The 25,771-nt window shown below is 38.7% G+C and overlaps 1 protein-coding gene across 5 annotated transcripts in view; it reads left to right on the top strand.

Annotated features, from left to right (window-relative positions):
- nat16 (N-acetyltransferase 16) overlaps window positions 1-24,776 on the top strand; it is a 47,051-nt gene extending 22,275 nt beyond the window's left edge. For 3 of the 5 annotated variants that reach the window (XM_044341536.1, XM_044341534.1, XM_044341535.1), the window contains 4 exons: window positions 7,229-7,454; window positions 9,332-9,556; window positions 11,606-11,949; window positions 12,173-24,776. In XM_044341536.1, the coding sequence (XP_044197471.1) occupies window positions 7,239-7,454; window positions 9,332-9,556; window positions 11,606-11,949; window positions 12,173-12,401 (1,014 nt within the window). In that variant the 5' untranslated portion in view covers window positions 7,229-7,238 and the 3' untranslated portion in view covers window positions 12,402-24,776. Of the gene's footprint in view, window positions 1-7,228; window positions 7,455-8,599; window positions 8,819-9,331; window positions 9,557-11,605; window positions 11,950-12,172 lie in introns of those variants that run through there. The other 2 variants (XR_006400133.1, XM_044341537.1) reach the window with 2 other exon arrangements.
- The last annotated feature ends 995 nt before the right edge of the window (window positions 24,777-25,771 follow it).

Below are 25,771 nucleotides of genomic sequence, written 5' to 3'. Positions count from 1 at the left end.
TTGCCTTTTTTCTTTGTTAGGAGTTTGCAGGTCTTGATGTTTGCAGTAGCCATGTCCCACTTTGGCCACCTTACTATCTTACTATACAAATGGATATGTGACGACTGGTATGCCTTATGTATTGGTGGCTTGGATCTATTTTTTGCTGTTGTTGATATGGCACTCTAGTACTGTCCTGCTATTTTTCTATGGCTATCTTGCTTTGTGGCTCCCATGTGATTTGGGAAGCTGCACTGTGTGTCTGTGTGGCCATCTGTTTGATCAACCCCTTCCGTCCTAGTAATCCTCTCTCTCTTTGCAACCATCTGTCCAGAATTGGGCAGATGTTGTCCAGGCAGAGGAGGAGGCTAATAGTAGCCCCACTCTTAAACTTGCATTCTTAACCACTACTCATGAAAACCAACTGGCAAGGTACAGAACAGAGGCAGAAACAGTGTACAGCCTTGGTATATGTCACACTTGATGGTCACTTGGGAGACTAAGTGTTGATCTTTACTTACCATGATGCTTGATAGACTTTGGGCCCTATCTTACACCCTGCACAAAGCAGCGCCAAGCGCAACGCAAGTGTCTTTGCTAGTTTAAGACCGGCGCAGTTGTCATTTTCCCATCCGGCGCCCACGTTGTTTAAATAGCAAATGCACTTGCACCCATCTTAGCGCCCATGGGTGTGTTGGTCTTAAAATGAGGTGTGGTCAGGTGCATTGTTGGTGCATTGCTATCTTGAGGCAGCGGAAAGTGATCACGCAATGGACCAACAAAAACCTGGTCTGAAGTCAAGGTGCAGTGTTTCACTGTTATTTTAAGGGCACATTATCAAGATAGTAATATATGCCTACATATAGGCGGGTGCACAACTCCGCTTGTTATACACACACAGACGTGCGCAGCAGCCCACAAACATGCAAAAGATTACAAGTAAAAGGATTATAATGTGAAAGATTATTATTGTGTACATTAACATATTTTAGAAAATATGTCATAATGGTTAGTCATAATATTTATCAGCATGAACCAATCACAGTAATGACAGATAAAATTGTCTAATTATTGGACCAAATCTTGGCAATACATGTAGGTATTTAAACAGACCCATCAGGTTGAGGGTGTCTGTCAAGACCATAGACTGTATAAAATATGGACGTAGTCGCTGTGACATCACCTATTGATTTGCGAACTGCCATTTTGAAGCCTCGAGTGTAGCGATTTGACTGTCGCCATCTTGGATTTGGCCATCGCCGTGTTTGATTTTTGGAGCCAGAAGTGACCATATTTGGACAAGAGGGTGGAGCTGACCATAGTGCTAGCTGCTAGCTTGGTTAGTACGGTGTATTTACAATCTATGGTTAACGGTGATAATGCTAATGCTAATTTTCGCTAGCAAAAAACAGGCCTAAAACTGTTAAAACAAAATGTACTCACCAGAAAAACTGATCATCCGACTCATTGTAACCATGGCTATATGCCATGGTTACGTTAGCAACGCTTGCCATGGTAGCGACTTGTCAATCGCAACGTAGCCATGCCTTAAAGCATACGCTGCTTTATTGTCTATTTTACTCTAAATGGGGCCATTATTTACAAAATGAACATCATGCTGTATTGAAGAAGATTTGAAACTAGTGATTGAGACCCTAAGCTCATCAAGAAACAGTTTACTGAGGTAACAAATCATGGGAGAAGTAGGGTCATTTTCTCATAGACTTCCCTAAAATCGGACTTCTTTTTGCAGCCAGTGGAGTTGCCCCCTGATGGCCATTAAATAGAATGCAGGTTTTTGGCACTTCCGCATTGGCTTCATTTGTCAGTCCCAGAGGTTGCCGCTTGGTCAAGAATGGATATGAACAACAGATCAGACACAGATCAACTTTCCTGCCAGGTCAATACATGAGGACATGAGGAACACATGGGGAAATAAATGAGGTCAAAACAACAGAACTCTGGACAGCTCTTGGCTGCTGCCAGCAGCAGGATCAGCGCCTTGGAGAGCTGATCAAGTCCTGACAACTGTGTATGATGAATTTTTACATGATTTAAAATGAATAATTACATTTCTGAACAATATTTAACAAACATTCTTTAACATTTTTGAGATTACAGTGATCAGGTTTCCATATTTCAAGCAAGTAAAATTTTTTTTTTAAAAAAGAACCAAAGTTGTAATTAAAAAAATAAACCTTTTCAAAAAACAAACAAAAAGAAATTTGCAACAAATTAATGAACAAGATCTTAAACTGACGGTCTTCTTTCTCGGGTTCCACCACGATGGGGCACCACAGTAGGGTCCAGGAGCAGCATGGGCTAGTGTGCTCGTAATGGATCGTGCACTACCACTTTGTGCACGAGCAGATCCGTTTCCTCTGCAGAGAAGAGCACCTTCTTACTACTTGTCAAATGCACCATTATAACAGCAATCCACCAAGGTGCAAGTGCACCTGGTTTTTAAAGGGAATGGGAGATGACACTCTGATTAGTTTATTGCATGTTGCGCCCAAAACACACCCATGATTAATTAAAAGACTAAGGACAAACCTTTTGAACCATATGCCTGGCGCTGCGACCACTTTTTCGCCATTAAATTAGTGAAAGTGGATTTGGACACGACCTAAATGCACTTGCACCATGTGCTTCAGACCATGCACTTAGTTTGTTAAAATAGGGCCCATAATCTACAAGGGGTGAATTTATTTTCATAGTATGTGCTTGTAATCAGTGCGTTATTGAAAGGACAAGACTAAAATGTGCCCTTTTACATTTTAGTGTCCTGTATCTGTGTCCAGATGGGAGTAGTGTGAAATATGGGTGAAGACGATGACGAGGGTCATGTTCTATGAGTGTGATGGCTCTGGTATTAAGATTCAGACAGTATCATGTCTTGCTGACCTTCTATAGGGCCAAGCATTCAAGGATGGATATGTGTTGCATTGAACTGAAAGCTTTCTTGATCTCAATCCAGGCAGTACTCACATTTATCTGCCCTGCACTAACAGTCTTAAGTGACTGCTGTGTCTGTTGTTACCTGCTACTTTGATTCGGTTATTTTTTCAAGCCCCCCTCTGAGTTCTGTAATGTGTTTACACATTCAGCTTGGTTACTGTGAGGCCAAACATTTCCATGCAGTTAAGAGACAAGTTATTGGTCTGTAGTTACATGATGGTCTTTCTTTGCTATCGTCTATTGTGACTGTTTTGGCTTCTGCTGCTCCGGTATATATTTTTTAGTCTGGCTAATGGCACTTGAAGACTCTGCTTAGTGGTCTCAGAAGTGTCAGTTATGGATATTCACTTCAGTACCCAGGATCTGTCTTTGATGATTACACCCCTCTGCAATTAGTTGTTGGACTTCCAGTACAATGTGCAGTCATTATATTTGCATTGACATCTCCTCAGTGCCACTTATAGCTAGGGCTGGGTATAGTTTAAAAGTTTGTCATCAGTGCCAATACAAAACCTAAGTTTAGCAACCAATATCATAACATGATTTTGTTATACAGTGCATTCAGAAAGTATTCAGACTCCTTGACTTTTTTCACATTATGTTGCAGCCTTATGCTAAAATTGCTTAAATTTATTTTTTCCCTCATCAGTCTACAGTCAATACCCCATAATGACAAAGCGGAAACAAGATTTTAGAAATTTTTGAAAATTTGGCAGCAATTACAGCCTTGAGTCTTCTTTGGTATGATGTGACAAGCTTTGCACACCTGGATTTGGGGATTTTCTGCCATTCCTCTCTGCAGATCTTCTCAAGCTCTGTCAGGTTTAATGGGGGCTGTCGGTGGACGGCAATTTTCAGGTCTCTCCTGAGATCTTTGATTGGGTTCAAGTCAGGGCTCTGGCTGGGCCACTCAAGGACATTCACAGAATTGTCCCTAAGCCACTCCTGTGTTGTCTTGGCTGTGCGCTTAGGGTCATTGTCCTATTGGAAGGTGAACCTTCGGCCCAGTCTGATGTCCTGAGCGCTCTGCAACATCTCAGTGATGATCAAGAGAAATGGAAGTCACCTGAGCTAAATTTCATGTGTTCAGTTTTTCCTTTGCAAAAATTTCTAAAATCCTGTTTTCACTTTGTCCTTCAAGGGTATTGACTGTAGATCAATAATGGAAAAATGAATTTAAATGATTTTGGCAGAAGGCTGCAACATAACAAAATGTGAAAAAAGTGAAGGGGTTTGAATACTTTCTGAACGCACTGTATACTTTTTTAAACTTATTTTTCCTCTGATGAACACAACTGCCCATGTTTACAGGTGTAGATGTTGCTGCAATAGCACTGCACTCCCACTGGTTGGTTGGGGCACCTGCATACTGGGAGTCAGAAATGGGGGTGGGTGACACATGAATCCCCTGCACATTTTCCCTCAAAATGAAATTAATAATTTTCGGGTGAAAGGAAGAGGCTTGAGACACCATCTATGACAAGGACTGCAGTGCACATGCAATCCGGCATTCCAAACTGGGTGAAAACAGAAAAACAAAAACAACATTTTTTGTGTGTCTTTTTTTTAATGACATATTTTCTAAAATATGTTTTTTTTTAAATTTTTTTTTTTTTAAGTTTTTAAATATGTGTTACGTTATCTTAATACAAACAGATTAAAAACCTTGCCTACTTAAAATACAGAATCACATTAACAAAATGTTTATCTGATGTTTTTTTGGTCTGCAAAGGCAACTTTAGTACTTGACAGCAAAACTATCAACACAATTTGGTCAGTGTTCAAATGCTACTGAGATTTCATACCCAGCCCTACCTATTTGTTATTGTATGTTATCATATCCTTATCATATGTTGTTGTATCTTATCATATTGTATCACACCTCTTTTGTATAGCCTCTCATGTTATGTTGCATGTTTTATTTTTGCAAAAGCTTGTTTTTATTTGATCACACTGTATTGCATCATGTGTTTATGCATTGTATCCTAACCTAATTAAATGCTAAAATCTTTATGAGCAAGCATCTTGTTTTTGTTTTTCTCAGCGCAGAGGCCACATGTGGCACCTGTATGCACGGAGGGTAAACGTTGGTGATTTTGTTTGATATTAGTCAGTATTCAGTGTTAGTTTTGTGTTGGGTAGTCAGATGGGTTGAAGGTCATTGGAGTGGGTACACAAAATTCCAAAGTAGCAATATATGTATCCTGGATGAAGTAAAAATACTGTGGGCCACATGGCAGGCTTTTAAGGCATAACTGTGAGAAACAATTAGGTTCATTGCTTTGTCACACTACATCGTGTGTGCTGTATTGTATTCTGTGAATTCTTTAGCCAAGCTATGGACAAATACCAGTGTTTGTAATGTGGAGTGGGTATCAGAGAGTATTAGTGCAGGATTAGGAGGGTGAGGGTATGGATTTACAGGATTTATGGGAAACGACATAGGGATCAAGATAGGTGCCAGTCTTCCACTTCCTTTGTCTGTTGTCATTTATCTGTTTTGTTGCATCTTTCTGTCTGTTTGCGCCCTTCATCACTTTTAGCCTGTCTAATCTGTGGTATGTTTTCTTTGTTAGTTTCCTTATATCTTGCTTTTTTTGTCCCCCTGGTCCATTTATCCACCTCCCCCTGCTTTACCTTTTACCTATTCCTTAATCTAATTCAGCTACCTGGCACTTATCTCTCCTGGCGGTCGTGTGTTTGGTTCCCTGTTGATCAGTGCTTTGGCACTATGATTGTGTTTCTGTTGATTCAGAGTGATTGTAGTAGTCAGTAATTGTAGTAGTTGAGTGGGTGGTGATGTTTTGTCACACAATGCATGCTACAGGCTTGATTCCCTGTTTTTGGCCTTTCTGGGTTGACTGACATGGCAGCATTGCTCTAAATGTGTCCTGCCTGTAAGTCATTCTTGTACCACTTGTCCCTGTCACTCCCATTTCTTTTTGAGTTCCCAGTATATATTGACCATTACAGAGCTTTCACCCAAAACCTGGATAGGTCTAATTACAATTGGCAATGCTTTATGACTTGAATAAACTGATGAGTTATTGCCTAGGCTTCTATATTTGTTCAATGTCCCTAACCTGTATTTTGTTATATGTGAAATAAGGCCTATTTTTCAAATTTATGTTGTCACACCGTATAACCCCAAGCTTAAACGGATGCCTGATACAGATTCATCCCAACTCTCATCTGCACCCAAGGCTCGGTCCTTCTTCTCCTTCCATCTCACTGGACTCCTACAGGATTCAGCCTCCAACACAGAGTTAGTAGTGTAGGCTACCATGATGATTGTGCTGGCACTGCTGATGTTGTGGTGTTGGCATGGCATGGATTGGCAACATCCCCTAAGCCTATAGAGTTTATTATAGCATGTCATAGTTTTAGAAGCATAGGCTGAGCACTCCAACATCATCATCACCATGTTTCTCCATAGTTACTCAAGATTGATGGATGCAGAACTGAGTTGTGAGGGCTGTTATAAAGTGGCCACTCACTCCTCCTGGCATCACAGATGGGTGTGGTCAGATGTGGCGTGTTGTACTTGTGACCACACCTAGTGTTGCATTGTGAAGTGCTGACTTTGAAAAGGTATGGACGGAGCCTGCAGCAACTACTTGATGGGAGCACAAGCAGGATTATCTGCCTGTGTGAAGTTACTCTTAAAGAAGTCCCCATATTTTACATGGGGACATGCCTTGCCTACAATAAAAATTCTGGCAATGCTTTACCACTGCTATTGCTCTGCTTTCACTGACTGCCTACAGCATATTTTATTCACACTGTGTGAGCCATGTGAACACATCAAGGATCATGCCTCTAAGTATGATACTGTGATATTGATGCACTTGGAATGTATTTTCCTTTATTCCACTAATTTGATTATTTCCATTGTATCACTTTAAGCGACTGATTGAATGTGTTTGATCACTTTTGATCACCAATGCTTGTTTTTTGTTGAGTGGACACAGTTATTTTCTGTTGATGGAGTTATTACATCAAGAATAAAAGCAGTTGCAAACAAGCTGTTATTCAAGCACACATTTTTGAAGAAGCTTGTTGTTGCTTTGAATTAAATGATGTACATTCTGTATTTCTGCACCACCCAGAATTTGCCACCTGTCAGGAATTCCAAGGATAGGACAGCCTTTGAGCTCTCTTAAATCCTGGTTTACGAAAACGGTAAAATGCTTTTACTCCTTAAAGTAGGACCACCTGGGTGTCATCCTACTCTGGGACACTTGATAAATACAATGTACAACAATCTCTCCTCCACTTTGTATCCCATCAGTTATTTCAAGATGAAGATTGATACCAGCCTGACTATGCCCCAGCTCCCAGAGACCCTGTCCCAGGCAGGCCTTCAGTTTGCTGTGGCCACTGAGGAGGACTTTGATGAAATCATGGCAATGAGCCAGGATATCTATGGCGGCCTTGACTACCTGCCCACTAGATACACCAGCTGGCTGCAGGAAACCAACCGCACAGTTATATTGGCCCGCAAACAGGGAAAAGTGGTAAGTTCAATGAATAGTATGAAAATGTTTTAAAAGTATGTGGTTAAGAAAAGGCTCTCTTAGGAACTCTTCCAAATGCAAAGTTGTAGACATGTATCAAGTGCTTCTTCTTATTTGGTTTTAAAAAAGGAGAGGTGCCTTAGTGTCTTACATAAAAATATGGACTGACATGTTTGTAAAAGGTATGCGTCTTTCTATGGTGAACAGACCCCTTAAGACCCCTCCAGATAATCTATGCATAGGGTGAGTGATTGGTAACAACCCTAAAAGTGCCATCTAGTATTAGGAGCAAAGTCCAACCAGAAACAACCACCTAAGATGTAAAGGACATATTTTAGATATTTCAAAGAAGTTGCAAATCACTGTACATTAAAGGATAGCATTCTATTTTCCATGCCTTACCCCTCCAAACTGAAAAACAGTCCCCACTAACTTTGACCTTTGGCCGAAAGCAAACATTTGCTATTGCCAGTTTGTTAATGGGATTCAGAGTGTGTTCAGGAAAGTGAATTTACTAGGCTGTCCATGTGCAGTTTATGTTAAAGGAACATTCACTAAGTAAATAAACCTAATCAATGTGGAATTTTTCTCGTATTTGGGTCCATTGTGTCCATTTGTAATAACATTGTACTCACACCCTCCATTGTAGAGATTTAAGAAAAATTGACTCAAGCAAGAACAACATAAGAGGGCATAAGCCTTCTACAGCTTTCCAACTGACTTCCATCAAACAGGACTCATGTCAAACATGTCTTTGAGTTTGGCCAAAAGTAAACACAGAAAGTAGTTCCTTGAAAATCCCCTTAGCTGTTGTCATTAACTGCAGTTTATTAGCCATAATTGCAGAATCCCTTTATTGTATATGGGCTGAAAGTAAGCCACAGCCACACACTAATGTTAACAAAGTTCAAATTATACTTTCCATATCCACTTGGCATGTTTGTGTGAACCTGTTGAAACAAAACCGAATGTAGGTCCACTGAGCCTTTATGGAATTTCCGCAGGAAGTTCACTACAACAGCTACAAGGATTTAAGGAGACTCACTTTCTGTGTTTACATTTGATCAGATGTAATAAGTGTTTTAGACTAAATTTGTTACGCTAAAGCTTTTTGGAAAGATGTAGGAGGATTACAGTGGCAACAGGCTACATTAGACACCCAGACATCCTTCTTGCCATCCATGTCCTTCAGCTCCTCCGAGGGTATCCCAAGGTATTCCCTGGCAAATGGAATATGTAATCTCTCCAGCTTGTGGGTCTGCCCTGGGTCCCCCATCCAGTTGGACATGCCCAGAATACCTCCAAGAAGCATCCTAATCCTGCACCCAATCCTGAGGCTGCTCCCTCCTCAATACGACAGTCTGGTACAGTGATGTGGCACCAATCTGTCTGTCAATGTTGTGTTCCATTTTACCCTCATTTGTGAACAAGACCCCAGGATACTTTAAGTCACTTGGGCTGATGATTCACACCTTGAAGGGAGCAATCCACTGTTTTCCGGAGGAGAGTGATAGCCTCAGACAAGGAGGTGCTGTCTCTCATCCACGCTGCTCCATTCTAGACTGACAACTGCCTATATCATCTGCTTTTTGCAGATGATCGTCTGCTTTTTGCAGATGATGTGGTTCTGCTGGCATCTTGCTTAGTCTGCTGCCACCATGACACGGACCCAGATAAACTGCAGAAAATGCATGGATGAATATAGGGCTTGTGCTCCATTCTCCGATTACTGTTTCCAAAAAACAGAGAAATAGGATTTTTTCAGTCATGCTGCTCAGCTCCAGCTGTAGAAATAGTGTAAAGTTCTTAAAATGACATTGTCAATATGATTGTTAGTGATCATGTCATTTTTTGTCTTCCTCTGTGATCCTTGACAGATTGCTCTGGAGTCGGTGTGTGTGATTGACAATGGGGAGACTATGCTGGTAGAAGGTCTCCGTGTTGCCCCTCAGGAAAGGGGCAAGGGTGTGGCGGGTGTTCTGCTGCGCTTTTGCTGCGAACTTGTCAAATCCAAATACCCAGAGGTCAAAGTAACCCGTCTGACCCGTGATGATCAGCTTGGACCCAAGGACTTCCAGAAGTATCGCCTCATAACCAAGCAGGTACCAGCAACAAAAGCAGGATAAAACCCCTTTTTTCATTTGGGCTTGTGTTTGTGGTTAATGGCTGTTGTTATTGATCTACGTGCTTTATGTACAATGCTGTTAGTCTGTGTACTTCTCCATCTTCAATTAACTATTTCATTTATTTTAATCGACAAACATCAGTTAACGTGCACCACATCCTTTCAGTATTCTTCAATTGTCTTTAACTCTCACAAATTAGAAAACACAGATAGGCCTAGCATAGATGCCTATAGGCTACTGATAAGATTTCACTTCTTTGACTGGGCAATGGCAGAGAAGGCTGGTTCATATGAAGTGAGGGCAATCCACAAACAGTAATACAAACGCTCGTTTGTGAAGGAGGCACGAGCATTAGTGTTTAGGTCATTCATGTGAGAGAAGCTGGATTCACAGGTATATCTTGATCCGAGCATTGTTAACACAAAAATGGCCTTTTCATGTTTGGGAATTTCTCCACATCAATACACATAGTCCAAAACTTTGTGAAGCCCTCTTTCTCAAGTGCACGCTTTAGATCAGATGATGCTTGCATGTCAATGATCCTGTGAGGGTCCTCACAAAATTCTTTGGGCATGTCAAAGTCATCAAATCTCGTTGCAAAGTTATCCCTCAAATACAGTGGCCGACAAGGGCAAATGCACTCCAACTTAAGAAAACACATGCAAATAGACAAAACAAAAGCAAATTAAGAAAACATCTTCATCAATTTTACAACACATGCATAGCATTTAGAAAATGTTCTGCAAATACCACAACACAACGGAAGTGTTTCCAGAGGACACTTAAGAGTGATGAACATTTGAATAACTCATAAGCAAAAAGTTGTTAATACACAAACGAGGCCTCTTTCCTACCGTAATAAGGTAGACAATGAGCTACAACCTTAATTTCACCAAAACAAGCTGTCCACTGAGCTGGACAAATAACATTGTTCTCTATGTACAGCCGGCTGTGAGGCGAGTGCGCAGGGACCGTCTACAAAATGCAGCACCGAGAAGACATACTTCAGCCAATATTCAATAACCCCTAACCCTTTTTTCCCAAACTAAGCATTGTAGTATAACCAACAGGAGCCCATCGATGTGTGAAGTGATTTTGAGGACACTACACTGTATAAGAGTGAAGTTATTGAATATTGTTTGAAAGTTAATAATAGACATAACTGAGTCCATAGTATTTTTCAACTCACCACTAAGTCGAGTGCACAGCACGCTCTTGTGGATGAGGCATTGGAGCGATTTCATCCTCGGTGCAATAGCAGACAGTTGTGCAGACAGGCCTTTCACTCTCCATGCCATAGATGGAGCACCATCTGTAACTAGCATGTTAACACACTCCAAATTAAGTCCATTGTCTTTAAAAAAAAAGCAACTATCTTCTGGAAAATGATTTCACCAGTTGTATGTCCTTCCAGTGGTATTAGGCCCAGGATGTCCTCTCTGAAGCAGTCAATATCAAAAAAACGCACAAATAAAAAAAATTGAGCTGTGTCAGAGTTGTTGGTGAATTCATCCACAGCCAGGAACATAACATCAGCTTTCCTCACTGAGCCAAAAGAGTTTCAAAAATGTCTGAGGCTCAAACATCTACCCTTCTGGCAGTTGTTATATCTGACATGGGTATTGACTTGATACATGACATTACCTGGTGTCTCGCTTGCTAGCATGCATTCTTTTGTCAGTGTCAGTGAATGGCTTTTTCTTTTTGCCAAGGATCCATGCCACCCAGAGAGGTGCTGTAATTGCCTTCTGCTGGGTAGAGCAAGATCAACTGAAGACAACATGGCTACGCTCGTAGTTTGCTGTTAGAGTTTGGCATGGCCTGTCATAAAATGATTATTTTGCCTGTTTTTGTTTACCTTACATCATGGTTAGTTAAAGTGTTACAGTTGCTTATCCCTCGCAAAATCTTTTGCCCTGTTGCTTCTTTTTGTTGTGTGTGTGTTTTGGGGGACGGGGGTGTATTTTGGCTGAGCAAAAGCCTAGCTCTAATAGTCACAGTTCACCACTTATTTTCTCTCTACAGGGTATTCTGCTGGTGCGCTTCAGAGCTGAAGACCTCAAGCTCCGTCTGTCTGAACTTGGTCTGGCTGGAGACATCCAATCGTCTTTGTCCATCTCCTCCTCTAATCCTCCTCCGGTGCGCCTTGACCATACAGCTATCCATCGGCTTTATCTGACCACTGACCTGATGCAGGGGGTCCTTCCTAATGCCACCATTATTCAAGACTGGCAGCCATTCAAGCCTATGCCCAGTAACATGGCCATCCTACTGAAGAAGGATATTGACTGGATGGTGGATGATGTGGCCAACCCTACCGTGGCCAGCCTCTGTACCTTCCCTTTCAGGGTGCCCATCGGAGATGACTGGTAACTGTTCTTTCTTTATTTATTCATAATGCCAAGCAGATGTTGCAAGTTAAGTCAGGGACAACTACAGTCCACAAAGAAATGTAAAACAATGTGGTGGCTGTGATTTCTGTCTACCATAGCATCTTTTGATCTCTGGGGGAGCCAGAGTTGTAAATTCAATAGATACTACACAAAGTGGCTTTACTCATAACATTTGACTGATGCACTTTTTCTGAACCAGGTATTACCTGAACATTGACATGTTTGGTAAAGACCTGGACCTGGCTAGGCAGCAGTTCTTGTACCACCTGCAGCGCCACACCACCACCCTGAAGGGTCACGTGATGTGCCAGATGTTCCTGGATCCACCACTCTGGAAACCCATGGCTGAATTCTGCAACAACACCTTGAGTGTGGAGCTGGTGAAGGAGTACACCGAGCAATGTGTGGTGGAGTCAGACGTCGTGTAGTTACAGAAGGCGGATGGAAAAGAGTAGAAGATGAAGGAGCCAGAAAGGAACGAAGACAAGGGTCTAGACAAAAAGGAACGGACACAACTCAATTACACTTAACAGAAACACACAACCCTCTAGTCTAAAAAGATAGAAACCAAGCTAACTAAATGTAGTTTCTAAAAACCAAAACTTCTAAGAATGCAGTTTGATATGACAATACACTAACAAATGCAGAGTGTGGACACAAAATCACAAACACATCATGTAATCAGTGACAGTATATTTGTGACAAATAGTACATTTGTAAAGACTCTAATCTTCAATTTGTCATGGGTCTTGATACAACTTTACAGTCATTTTCAAGGTCACAGTTTTAAATGTGTTTCTAAAATTGCATGCCTCCTGTACATAAACAGAGGAGAGAAAATAACAGTAACAACTTTTTGGTGTCTTCATGGGTCCAAAGTTTGGACCTGTGGAAACTCACCCAAACACATTTATGAAATTAATTTTCATAAAATGACAGTCAGACCTGAGGATAATTACATCAACGATGTCAAGACAGTTTGTGATTGGTGAACGATCTCTCCCTATGTCATCAAAGTGGAACTCTACATATCCACTCCTAAAACAGTTAAATGCAACAACATTGCAAACTGCTGCCATAAAAATTACCATAAAGTTGAATCATCACCTTATTAGCATACCTTGTATTCAGGTTTTACTGCACTGATTTCAGGTGTTTTTGACATTGTGTCCACCCTCTGTGTGTCTTATGACATGAGAAGGTGTAATAAGAGAGATGAGCATGGGGAAGCTTTCTCACACCGGTAGCAGTGATGTAACCTAAAACCTTAAAACACTGAACATGCAAATGCTGGTCTTTGAAGAAAAGAAATTCAAGTACCCGTAGGGCATCTCAAACCTTTCATCTCTGTTCTTTCTGTAAATATGAAACTTCTAAATATGTACACAAGCTGAGTTGGGTTACTAAATCTGCACAACTCTGAAGGCACTTTAAAACTACACAGACAGGTTGTGTCTATGTTACAATGAAAAGGAATAGTTTAGGATCAAATAGGGGTACTTTACAGATCTTTGCAAAACAACAAACAAAGCCTGTCAGTGAAATGAACATGCTCAGTCACAAAATGACTGACATTTTATCCTTCATTACCGTCAAGCTTATGTCTTAGCTTTTGTCTTTTTTTGTTTGTTTCAGAACTTGGACTGTATATATATGTTACTAATTTAATATTTTCACTTAAACGCTGCAATAAAATGTTAACAGAAATGATTAACTTCTGAAGCTGTAAGTGAAATCTAGACTTACTTTTGTAGATTGCTAGCATAATGCCAAACCAAATGCTAATGCTTGAAAATGTTTAACAGACTACTGTGCAGTTTACTACTGGCTTCAGCTAATGCAGGGAGAAGGCGTAGAATGAAAATAGTTGCGTTAGTATTAACAGAAATATACTGTCTTACATTTGAATCATCACTGATATTAGCTGGCAAATAGTGTTCCCTCTGTGACTATACAACACAATGTTAAGAGAAGGTTCAGCCATGTTAGAGGAAACTGTCTAAATTATTGTCTAGACATCAACAGAATATTGTGGATTTATACCATGGCCGGGGAAAATACTAATTTCTGCATGACTGTCTGTTGTCCATTGAAATCAAGACACCCCAAACATGTAGTTTAAGTCAGCAATTTACACACAATTCTAAAGAAGTAGGTACAGATATGTGACAAGTTAAAGAAAAAAACATTAAGTGTTCTAGTAAGAACAGCTTCATTCAGATTCTCCAAGTGTGTGGAGCTCTACTGAAGGGACGACCAGCTTTCTTCCAAAAGATATTCCCTCATGTGGTCTATTGATGATGATGGTAGACAGCTCTGTCTGACACGTTGCTCCAAAATCTCTCATAGGTGTTCAGTTTGGCTGAGATCTGGTTACTCTGAAGGCCACAGCATATGATTCAAATCATTCAGTGAGCCCTTGTGCCATTAATGAAAGCATCTGTTTCTCCACTTACAGTATTTATTCACATTTTGTCCTTTATTACCTGTCTGTATATGGACCTGGAAGCATCCATAGCAACAATAACAATTCTTTACACTATGTTATCAGTTAACTTAGCTGTGAAACAAACCTACAATTGATGACATTTTAAAGTTGGCTCCATTTTTTAGCCACGCTAACAGCATGGCTGTAGGGATAGCAATGTTGATCAGTATGTCGGTCACCACTTTGGTCCAGACTGAAATATCTCGACTATTGGATGGATTGTCATGAAATTTGGCACAGATATTCATGGACCCCAGAAGATGAATCCTAATGACTTTGGTGATGCCTTGACTTTTTAGAGTGCCACCAGTAGGTCAAAGTTTTCACATATCCAGTGATATATCACAACATCTATGACATGGATTAGCCCAAAATTTGGTACAGACACTCATGTGGCCTTCAGGTTCAATTTTAATACCTTTGGTGATCCTCAGACTTTTGATCTAGCACCATCATCAGGTCAATATTTCAGTTTGTCTATAACTTCGGCTTATGACCAAATACTTGCAAGACTCATGACATTCCTATCAGCTGTAATTTTTGTTTGGTACTAATTATCTTATGTTAGCATTTATCTCAAAGCATTATTATGTTTAAGAACAGCCTCCCAAAACCACTAGCGTTGCTGTTGACTTGTCTTGTTCCTTTGGTAAGTGGCCATGGTATAAGCACAAGAACAGACACTGTGTCACCATGTAGAAAATAATGAACTTGGTGGAGGAAAGGTACTCCATTTCACATTCTTTTTCCTCCACCATATCTGTAGTCCATTATTTTCTTATATTGGGATACATGCGTCATCACTTACACATTTAACCTCTACTAGAGTTATCATGGCAGGACCAATAATGTTCTTAAAATTTCTATAGTGATTAATTGCCCCTGTGGTATTAAAATGACATCATAGGAGCATCTATAGCATTGCACACTCTTTACACTCTCTAAATCTCCCTTTAAATGCCCATATAGAGGGTGTGACACAGGACCATTAGTCTGAGCTAGACAGGAATATCCTTTTGGAAAAACACCTCAGTTTGTATAGAACTACTTTACCTCCCTGTTGCCTTGACCAGCTTTTATCTCAACTTTGACCAACCACCTTCTTCTTCTGGTATGCAATTTTCTAGGTTGTGAGGGTGACTGGGCCTGTTTTTGAAGAAAGATAAATGATGAGTCAAATTAACTAGACATCCTTTTTTAAATTATTAATATTTTAGGAAGGACCTAATAGAGTGTTCACAATCCTCAACATATTCCAGGGAGCATAACAAAGTAAGAGGATAATTATGTTTTTACCCTATTGTTTGTAACCAAAGAAAGTCCCCACTCATCTAAACTGATGCCCTATTATTTGCTGCCAGGAGTGAAGGTGAAGATATCTGAGGCTGGAGCAGCCATGGGTGTAATTATTTTTACATTTTGTTTTCTTGTGTTCACTGATCCCTTTTTGTGATCAGCACTCAATGATCTTTGTTTTCTCGTGATCAGTCATTATTTTGTTATCGTGGCATAACATGCATGTAACCCAAACTGTGTTCTCATGATTCTGATATGATAATCCTGTATAATCAGCTAACATATGGTGAGACTGCCACTAACATTTGACATTTACTAACAGTAACTAAGTAAGTTTAGTGACTGTAAAAGTTGCTGTAATATACCTATAATATTTTTAATATATTCACAGTCTGCCCTTGCTAGTGAATAATTAGACTTCTTTCGCTAAACATTTGCTAACATAATATTCCTAATAGTAATACTAGTGGTGAATTTCCCAGTGATAGGAAACAGTTAGTTTGTATAAAGTATAGTGACATTGTGTTAGCTTATCATAGATCATTCCCATTTATCCATTTTCCACCACTTATCTAGGTCCAGGTCACAATGGCAAAAGGCTAAGCAAAGTAGCCCAGATGTACCTCTCATTAGCCACATCCTCATGCTGCTCCTGGAGGATCCCAAGACATTTCCCGGTCTGATGGGATATGTAATCCTATCAGCATGTACTGGGTGTGCCACGGGGTCTTCTCCTTCCCGGGAACCGGAGGCATCCTGATCAGTTGCCAGAACCATCTTAACTGTCTCCTGTGATGCAAAGGAGCAGCGGTTCTACTCTGAGCTCCTTTAAGATGCCTGAGTTCCTCAACATTTCTCTAAGGGTGAGTCCAAAACACCCTGTTAAGGAAAATCATTTTAAATGCTTGTATTGCACGATCTCATTCTTTCGGTCATTACCCAAGGTTCATGACCATAGGTGAGGGTTGTGAAATAGATCAACTAGTAAATGACAAGCTTCACCTTGACGTTTACTGTCTGGTACAGTGTCCACATCACAGTTGATGTAATCTGTCTGTTGATCTTGCATTCCATCTTACCCTCACTTATGAACAAGTCCCCGAGAGACTTGAACTTCTTGACTTAGGGCAGTTACTCTCTCTCATCCTGAGTTGAGCAATGACCATCATGACTGTAGGTGAAGGCTGGAGTGTAGATTAACCAGTGAATTGAATGCTTGTCCTTCAGGCTCAGCTCCCTCTTCACCACTACAGTTCAGTACAGCACCTGCACTGCCTGTCAATCTCATGTTCCATTTTGCCCTCACTTGTAAACAAGACCTGAATAAATTTCAGTTTCTTGTTGGCAGCTATTTACTCCTGACTTGGAGTGAGCAATCCATCATTTTCTGGCCATGGCTTCAGACTGCCAGGTTCTCACACTAGATTAATTACAATATGTACATTTTGCCAGTTTTTGTCCGATGATCGTGAAAAGTTAGTTTGATAGGTTATGTTTATTTTGTGATCACGAGATAACAAAGCTTGTTAATTTTCGAGACCATGAGATAATTTTCTCGTGATTTCAAGAAAACAACTAGAAAAAACAGTTAACTTAACCCTGTGCTTTACTGCCTTCTGTATGGAGATGTCTAGGAAGATAAAGATTTTAAAAGCCTTTATCCAGTGATGAGGAAATGTACATATGCAGCCACTCTCCACCCCCAGACACACACAAACACTACCAGTCAGTATAGTTAACTCTAACCAAGTAAACTTTGATTAATACTATGTAGAATTAACTTGATATTTTCCTCACAATTAAATGCACCCTTTGTTAAGTTTCACATAACCCTAACCGTAATATAGTAAGTAGGGGTATCCTGCAACAGATTATGATAAATATATACATTAACTTATTTTTTGTTGTCTGGTCATAATAATATGTAATACATGTAATTACTGTACATTATGCTGGAAAGCCTCTGGAGCTTTTGTGATGCCAGAGTGATGACTTACTGTTAACATTTGAATGGCCAAAAAGGTTATGGGAACCTCATTCTGAGGAAACCAAAAGTGGCCAGTATTGAATTTATCTCAGAAAACCTGTCAATCCATCACTGATCATCTCACTTTTTTAAAAATAAAACTTTCTATTTTCAATGTGCACTCAATACGCTCTGCTGCCACTTCACTTTTAACACCATTTCAGCATGGTCTGCTTACTTGAGTCCAGATAGCTGTTGCTTCACAACAGGCAACAGAAGTTCGAGATCTGCTGTTTGTCCACTAATCTGGTCAATAGTCTTTAAATTTCTGGTATTTATGATGGATAATGCATTGTTTTATAGGCTCTCTTTCCCATTTACAAATCAACAATCCCTCGTAAAACTTGTTAGAACATTTATCCATCTAGAGGTCTCAGTATGCTTCAAACGAAGTACTTTGTTTTGTCTGACCACATCTGAAAGAAAAAGTGTTTATAGCTGCTCCGAGTAGCCACACTCGAAGGGCAAAACATGTATCTTTGCAATATGGACCTGATGAATCATACAAATGGAGATAATGGTGTACACTTGCAGACAGTAACACCATGAGCAACGTTCATTGTGTTTAAAATAGTTCGACATACACAATGCCGTTAAACAATTCAGCAAGAGATTTTTTTAAGGCTTACTGAGGCCTTAAGGTCCTTACCCTTTTGTACCCCTCAAGTTGCTTGGGTCATGGCAACATCAATGAATATGGCCTTTGTCAATTTCAATCCATTTAGGTCTGCCATTTGAGTGTGGTCAACAATGCATTTTTGGCTGCTTCTCCTATAAACTTGATTGGAACTATATGTGAAACAAACTTCTTTCAACCTTTATTATGCCTTTCCAACAGAATTTTGATACTCCAAACTGTTTGGCTACTACATGCATACTGTATGCATTTGACAGCTAGACACAAAAAGAGAAATTTTCAAAGTTTTAACAACAATTCCTCTTACGCCATCAGTCAAAATTTCAACTGTTTGTATCGACAAACTTCTTTTAAACAATAGATTTTGCCACCATTTCGAATTTTGTCAGAAACATTACTTTCTGCTCCTTTCTTCTCCTTTTACAGCACTCCTATAGAGTTGACCCAGTCATCATCACATGTGAAAGAAAGCATCTCTTGGATACTTTTATCATGGCCTATCAAGAGAATTTTTACTTTCCAAACAATTTGGCTTTGACATTCAAATAAATCTGGAAGAAGCTGTCAGAAAATTGCATTTCTGCATTTCTTTGCCTGGTTAATGATCCAAATTGTTTATGACATATATAAGTCCTCAATGTACATGCTTGGAAATATTCATAATTCCCTACAACACCACCTGTAATGGTGTCTGAATTCTGTAACTTTAAGTGCTTCACACATTGGGAAAAACATTTCTGCCACTGAGTTCTGCAGATTGAGATCAATCCAACATATGTGGTTTGATGAATTCCATTTTAAATGTGATCAAAAACACATCTACATATTGTGTAAAGAAAAAAGAAAAAGAAAGACCATTCAATCAAAGGCTAATCAGTTTCCTACAGTTTTGTAGTGACTGATTTATTATCTGCCTGATGCGCTTCTGCTCAACCCCCAGGTTGTAATTTGTATTTTGGAGTTTGGTGTACAGTATGGTTTTCGATGACATCACCTAGCCCAACAGAAATCATGGATTAACCCATTTCAGTACCACTTTGAAAAAAGGCATACTTTTAAAAATGTTTTATAAGTTGTGACTAATACTTTAATCATGTATTAATCATTTGATAAATGCTTTATAGATCAATAATAAGCCATTTATAGAAACATTTGGGTTTTAAGGTTTTGAAAAACCCATTTAGCTATACAGTAGATCCTCCTCCAGTTTAATTTATTGCATATTTTTATGTTGCTCTTTAATTAACTGACCACTTACCACTTAAAAAGGATGCAGAACATCTATCTATATATTAGCAGCTTATTAACCTTTAGACTTGCAGACTCAATGGCTTTAAAAGAGTGAAGGCTGGAACATACTTCACTGTTCCAGTGCACATGCACATGAGCAAACAGGCTCGGGTGTTGTTTCTTTTATATTTACCATGGCAACCCTGTCTCCTATAAATTATGTTCATATACGACTAAAGTGGAACAGCAAATATGTTTTGCTAGAAGAAGAAATATAATGCTGGCTGAATTACATTTTTTAATTTAACATTAATTAATTAACACATTTCTTTTTTTTCTCCACCAAAATATCCAGTCTCGTGGTACAATATCAGCTGGTAGTAATTAGGGCATTATTACACTTTTCATAGTTGTGTTTAGGCTCTGGCAGCACTTGGTTAAGGTTAAAGAAAGATGGTCTTGATTTAATACAGAAAAATGCTTAATTCATTTGAACAAACGTTGCCTGTTAACTTAATCCATGCAACGATGACATTTGCCAAGACAATCTAATTGGGAAACCAATTTAGTAGCATATAAATGTAATTTCTAGCCAACACAGTTATGTATGGATACCTACAACACCCTTCTTTGCATTGATCAGCAGAGGCGTGTACAGAGAACTATAATTCCACCTTGGGTGCCATGATTTTCTCACTTCTTCTTTTGTAGAAATCTTGCTGATGAATTAAAAACTAAAATGACAAATTATACCTGGAGGAAGAAGTTGCCTCTTAAAGCATTGTGGGATAGCAAGCTGTCAAGCAAGCTACTTGCTAGCTTGCAGCGATGAGCAAACAGTGTTGAATGCAGTGGGTCTTCACCATAAGGATTTTATCACAATTGGCATTAACAAAGTCAAGTTAGTTACAACTTATAAAACATGGCGTTATTGTTGATTAAAAGTAATTTATAAGGGGTTAATGATACCATACAGCTAGCAAAGGCACATCAACAACATGTAAAAGTCAGGAATACTTACCACAGAGGATGTATTTGATGATGTGGAAAATAAGAATAAAACATTAGTTAATAAAGGTTTAAAAATGTATATATACAACCTAGCACCCAATATCACACCCAAATCCCATTAATCAGGGACAGTATCTTTAGCCATGCTTAGAAATAAAATCTCACGTCTGTTTACAGGTTTCCAGAGAGCTGGATATCTGTGCTTTACAGGACTTTACAGGAAATGTAACGCACAAATATCCAGTATGTTCAGAAGATATAGCACTGCTGGTTAGAAAGACCTGGATTTTATGCATAGTATTTCTTCACTGGAAGTGGATGCATTGTGTGCTTGAGGGAGGCTCGAAGAAGTGCCAAATTTCAGGACTGCTAAATGTCTATGTTTGTCAATTTATCTTTTGAAAATTTACAAAAAGCAGCAAATTTCTAGGGTTTTTATTCTCAACACGCTCTTTAGTTGAAAATTGATCTAAGTTAAATGTCTGTCTTTTTTCCTAATACAGTAGCCCCACAGCACACAAACAAAAGTCAAAGGTGATATCATCAGTGGTTGAATGTGACACTGAGTTGAATTATTGACTACTATGTTTTTTTGGTTACTTATAGCACTTTGTTTGAAAAATGTGATGATTGTATACTTTGTATACAAGTGAATAAAATGCTAACACATTGTGCTGCAAACCCTGTAAGTATTATAGGGTTAAGTATTATATTAATGTATGTTTTATGAATTACTGTACAAGCCATTGAGTTAGTGGATAAAGCAGCATGCACTTTAGTTGTCTTTGGCAATAATAGATAAGCTCCCATCTCCTGTAAAGTAGCATCAACTTCAGTGAAAGAAAATGTCAATTCTTGTCAAACATCTTGATGTTCAGAAACAATTATGCAGTTTCACGTGAGATAAGCCTTTCTCTGTCAGTTTGACAATGTTTCTTCATAGCTGAACCATTTCACAAAAGACATGTAGAGCAGTCTGTACATCAGTATACAGTAACATCAAAAGATAAGAATATATTTTATCCTCAGAGCAGACTAACAACCATAGGATTAACAATGAGAAATGAAATGATGTGTTCTGATGCAGGTTTGGGTTAGTTAAAGGGAAACTTCGGTATTTTTCAACCTGGTCCCTAGTTTCCCATCTTTTGTGCCTAAGTGACAATAGGGACAACCATTTTTGAAACTGGTCCAGTATTGAGCGAGAGCACCTCAGCCGGCAGGCGCAAAACAAGCTGCAATGTAATCTGACGGGGCAATAGCGCCCATCAAAATATGTCCACAAAAAGTGCTTGTTTTTGCAACTGACAGGTTCAGGTTGTTATTTTAAGTGTCTGACAACATTATGGAAAGGACCATACAGAGAAATAAAACATGTTCTTTACCTTTTGCTTGATCTGGTCTGTTTGTTATTGTGTCTAACCAAGTCTCGCTCAAGGAGAAGTCTCGTTCTGAAATCTTGCGAGAGTCGAGTTGCTGTTGAAATCAGGTAAATATTCAGCCATGACTTTGAAAATCTTTTAGATAACACTAAGCTATGCTTTCTGTATTCCAACACAACAAACTCCTCCCAGCACTCCTCTCTCCAACTCTGTCATGGCTGAATATTTAGCTGATTCTACAACAACTCAACTCTCACGAGATTTCAGAGTGAGACTTATCCTTGACTTATCCAAACAGACTTGATCAAGCGAAAGGTAAAGAAAAAAGTTTATTTCTCTGTGTGGTCCTTAACATAATGCTGTCAGACACTTATAATAACAATCTGATTCTGTCAGTGGCAAAAACAAGCACTTTTAGTGGAAGGATTACATTGCAGCCCATTTCGCAGCTGAAGCACTCTCGCTCAATACTGGACCAAATGGTTGTCCCCATTAATAACTTAGACACAAAAAGATGGGAAAATAGGATACAGATTGAAAAATAGCAAAGTTTCCCTTTAAGCCAAGAGATAAAAAAGTAATTAAGTACATTTAGTACACTAGTTTTTAAGTACTTTACTTTATGTGAGTATTTCCATCTTGTGAGACCTTATACTTTTACATTTTAGAGGAAATATTGTCCTTTTTTCTCCACTACATTAACCTGACAGCTGTAGTTACTTTGAAGACTAACGTTGTTACATGCAAAATATAAATAAGATGCACTGCTAGAGTTTTGACTAGCCAGTGTGATGATAGAAATGTGTAGGCTTCAAAGACAATTTTATTTTAATATGCACTCAGTGATGCAAATCTCTATCTCTGTACATTAAATCTTTCCCTGTGCTTGATTTGTAGTGATTGCTTCATCATGGCTTTATTGGTAATGCCTTGGACCTCCAGATGGGGGAACATGAACAAACCTTCCTCATTTACTGTGTTTTAAGTAAAAACGAACAACGAGTCTGTGTTTTCTTTCACATTATTCTCCTCTTTTTAAAGGAATCATTCAGCATTTTTGGAAATATACTCATTTGCTTTCTTTCTGAGAGTTAGCTGAGATTTGACATCGGTTTTAGTCTGTGCCTTAAAGAATATTTAGTTTTTGAGAAATATGCTTATTGGCTGTCTTCCAAGAAGATCAAAATCAATCTCATGTATGTGTTTTTGACAGTGAAGTCAGGATGTGGTTAGCCTAGCTTAGCATAAAGAGGCAGGGGGAAACACCTAGCGTAGCTCTGTCCAAAGTTAAAAAAAAATAGGCATATTTCTCAAAAATGTTGAACTATTCCTTGAAGGGTTTAACACCAGCAGTATGTGGAAAAACAAGATATTTACAGTATAACACATTAGTCCTAATGCAACAGTAACATAACAATGTGAAAACATCCATGGCTACTTGTGTTTCTGGTATTTTATTACATTTTACTTTAAATACATCTATACTGTTACATCAACCTCTGAATGCAGTATTATTCCACTGTGGTACTGGTAGCTTTACTTCAATAAAGGATCTAAGTCCTTTTACCACTACAGTTTAAGTCATTCTATGGCTACCTATCATAGTTATATTATTATGGTTTTGATATTAAACTATTTTTGTAGCAAAAGACCTCAACAGTAACCGAACTTGTATTTGTAGCACAACACTTGGATTGTTCTACAGTGGTAATAGTACATGTAGAAATCTTCAGACCAACGAATCAATAAATTTGAAGTCACAGAGTATAACTGTTTCTCAAATCCTATCTGACACAGCATAAATTCTCACAAACACATCTTTCTTTTTCCTACAACTGTTGCAGTATGATTGGGGAACAAAATATATCCACACAATTAATCAGAGTGGCAAAGCTTTTCTCACCAACATACTTTTTGAAAATATTTGTAACACTTTACTTCAAGTCCTTCAATTCAGTATTTATAAGCAGTAACATTTAATAAAGGGTTTATAAAACACTATAATGTAGTTATAAGCGGATAAAAGGACATTTTAAAGTGTTTATTAATGTGCAGTATTTGTCTACAATTATCATGTCACCTATGAAGACATATTTTATTTGATTACAACTATATCATCATCTGTTTAGACAGTGATCTCCACTTATGGGTGCTTACAGGAGTTGTAGTTGTTGACATATACATTGATAATTGCTAACAACTATGTTATAGTGTGTAAGAAACCATTTATGAAAGAGTTATATTCTGCTTATGAATGTTAAGTAGGAGGGCTTAAGAAACGCTAACTGTAGCTGCACTGTAATGTACATACAGTGCATATGTTTATACTGCTGACCCTGTATGACTAATGACAGGAGGCAGAATTTCTGTATTCTGTCAAGGATAATTGGGGTCTTTTTAAGAGAGGGAGAGAAATTAGTCTCTGTACAAGTGATAAATGCATAAATTTGTTTTACATTTATTCATGTTGGAGAGTATTTGTTTGTGGATAGGAAGACATGTGAAATCCATTATTCATTCACAAGTTCTTCATTTGTAAATATTATTTTATTCACGGATCATAAAACATTCATTTGTCACTATATTGAGACTAATTTCTCTACTTGTGCTACACATCCTCAACAGTGAGCACATGGGATACATGTTTTGTCTGAATGAAAGAACACTGTAATGGCTGCTAGAAACACTTTGGATTACTGCTGAAAATATTTAAGAACAAAATAAAATATACATTTATTCGTGAGAAACTATTGTCTAGTCTAAGACTTTCTGCCATAGTGGGACAAACACTTAAAGGAAGAAATGACATGCTAGTGGCAACACTGGCAGCTGAGGGCAGCAATATACACTGTAAGAGGGAGAAGGGTGGTGTTAACATAAATTTCCACACGCCCAAGTCTCCCACTTCAAAGATTTATACTGATGAGTGAGGACTGCACTCTGTGGGACGGTATGGAGAGATGAGTCCCTGATGAGAACCTGTACCACGTAGCAAGATGCACTTACTCTGGATCTCTTTAGGTTATCTGTCATCAATGATCCTGATAACTGGCACAGTATCACAAAGCTGATTATCAGCTCAGTTAACTCTGGGTTTACTAATCCAGATGTGAGTGGGTTCATGTGAAGAAGGTAGGATTTTTCAATATACAAGACAAAACAATAATATAGTAAAATATAGCATATGGTAAAATGATTTTTTGATTTTCCATAGTTACATTCTGTTGCTTTTTTGTCTCATGATGAACAAATGCATGAATATGTGATAAATTTAAAAACAGTTCAAAGGCCTTTTCTGCTGCCAAAGCAGAGAAGAAAATGTCAGATCAAAAGGCCTGAAGTAACTGAATGAATTCTTGGTATGACAGGTGTGACAGAGATGTTGCATTTATAATTTACTGAGCTAATTAACAGTGTGCACAATTATTAAGCAGCCAGCTTCAATTGCCATTCATTAGGCTGCTGGTGTGCAGTGTAAACTGGACACATGGTTTTGACAAATATTATGACAAAGGGATTCTGCTGATGTTAAAATTGTCTCTACTGTTCTTCACTTTATTGAAAACTCAGTACTTTTGTCCCTGCCTGTCAGGATCTTATATGATGACACCATTTTTCCAGTGAGCTTATTGGTCAGCAGTCATGTTTGTTTACAGGTCCTGATCTGATCCTTTAAAGTTTTTTTTTTTTTTTTTTTTCCAGAGCAGGGTAGCTGTGCAGCATAGATT

This window comes from Thunnus albacares, chromosome 22 (assembly GCF_914725855.1).
Source record: "Thunnus albacares chromosome 22, fThuAlb1.1, whole genome shotgun sequence".
Lineage (NCBI taxonomy): Eukaryota > Metazoa > Chordata > Actinopteri > Scombriformes > Scombridae > Thunnus > Thunnus albacares.
The sequence above is the reverse complement of the archived record's forward strand: the minus strand, read 5'-3'. Positions and strand labels throughout refer to the sequence as shown.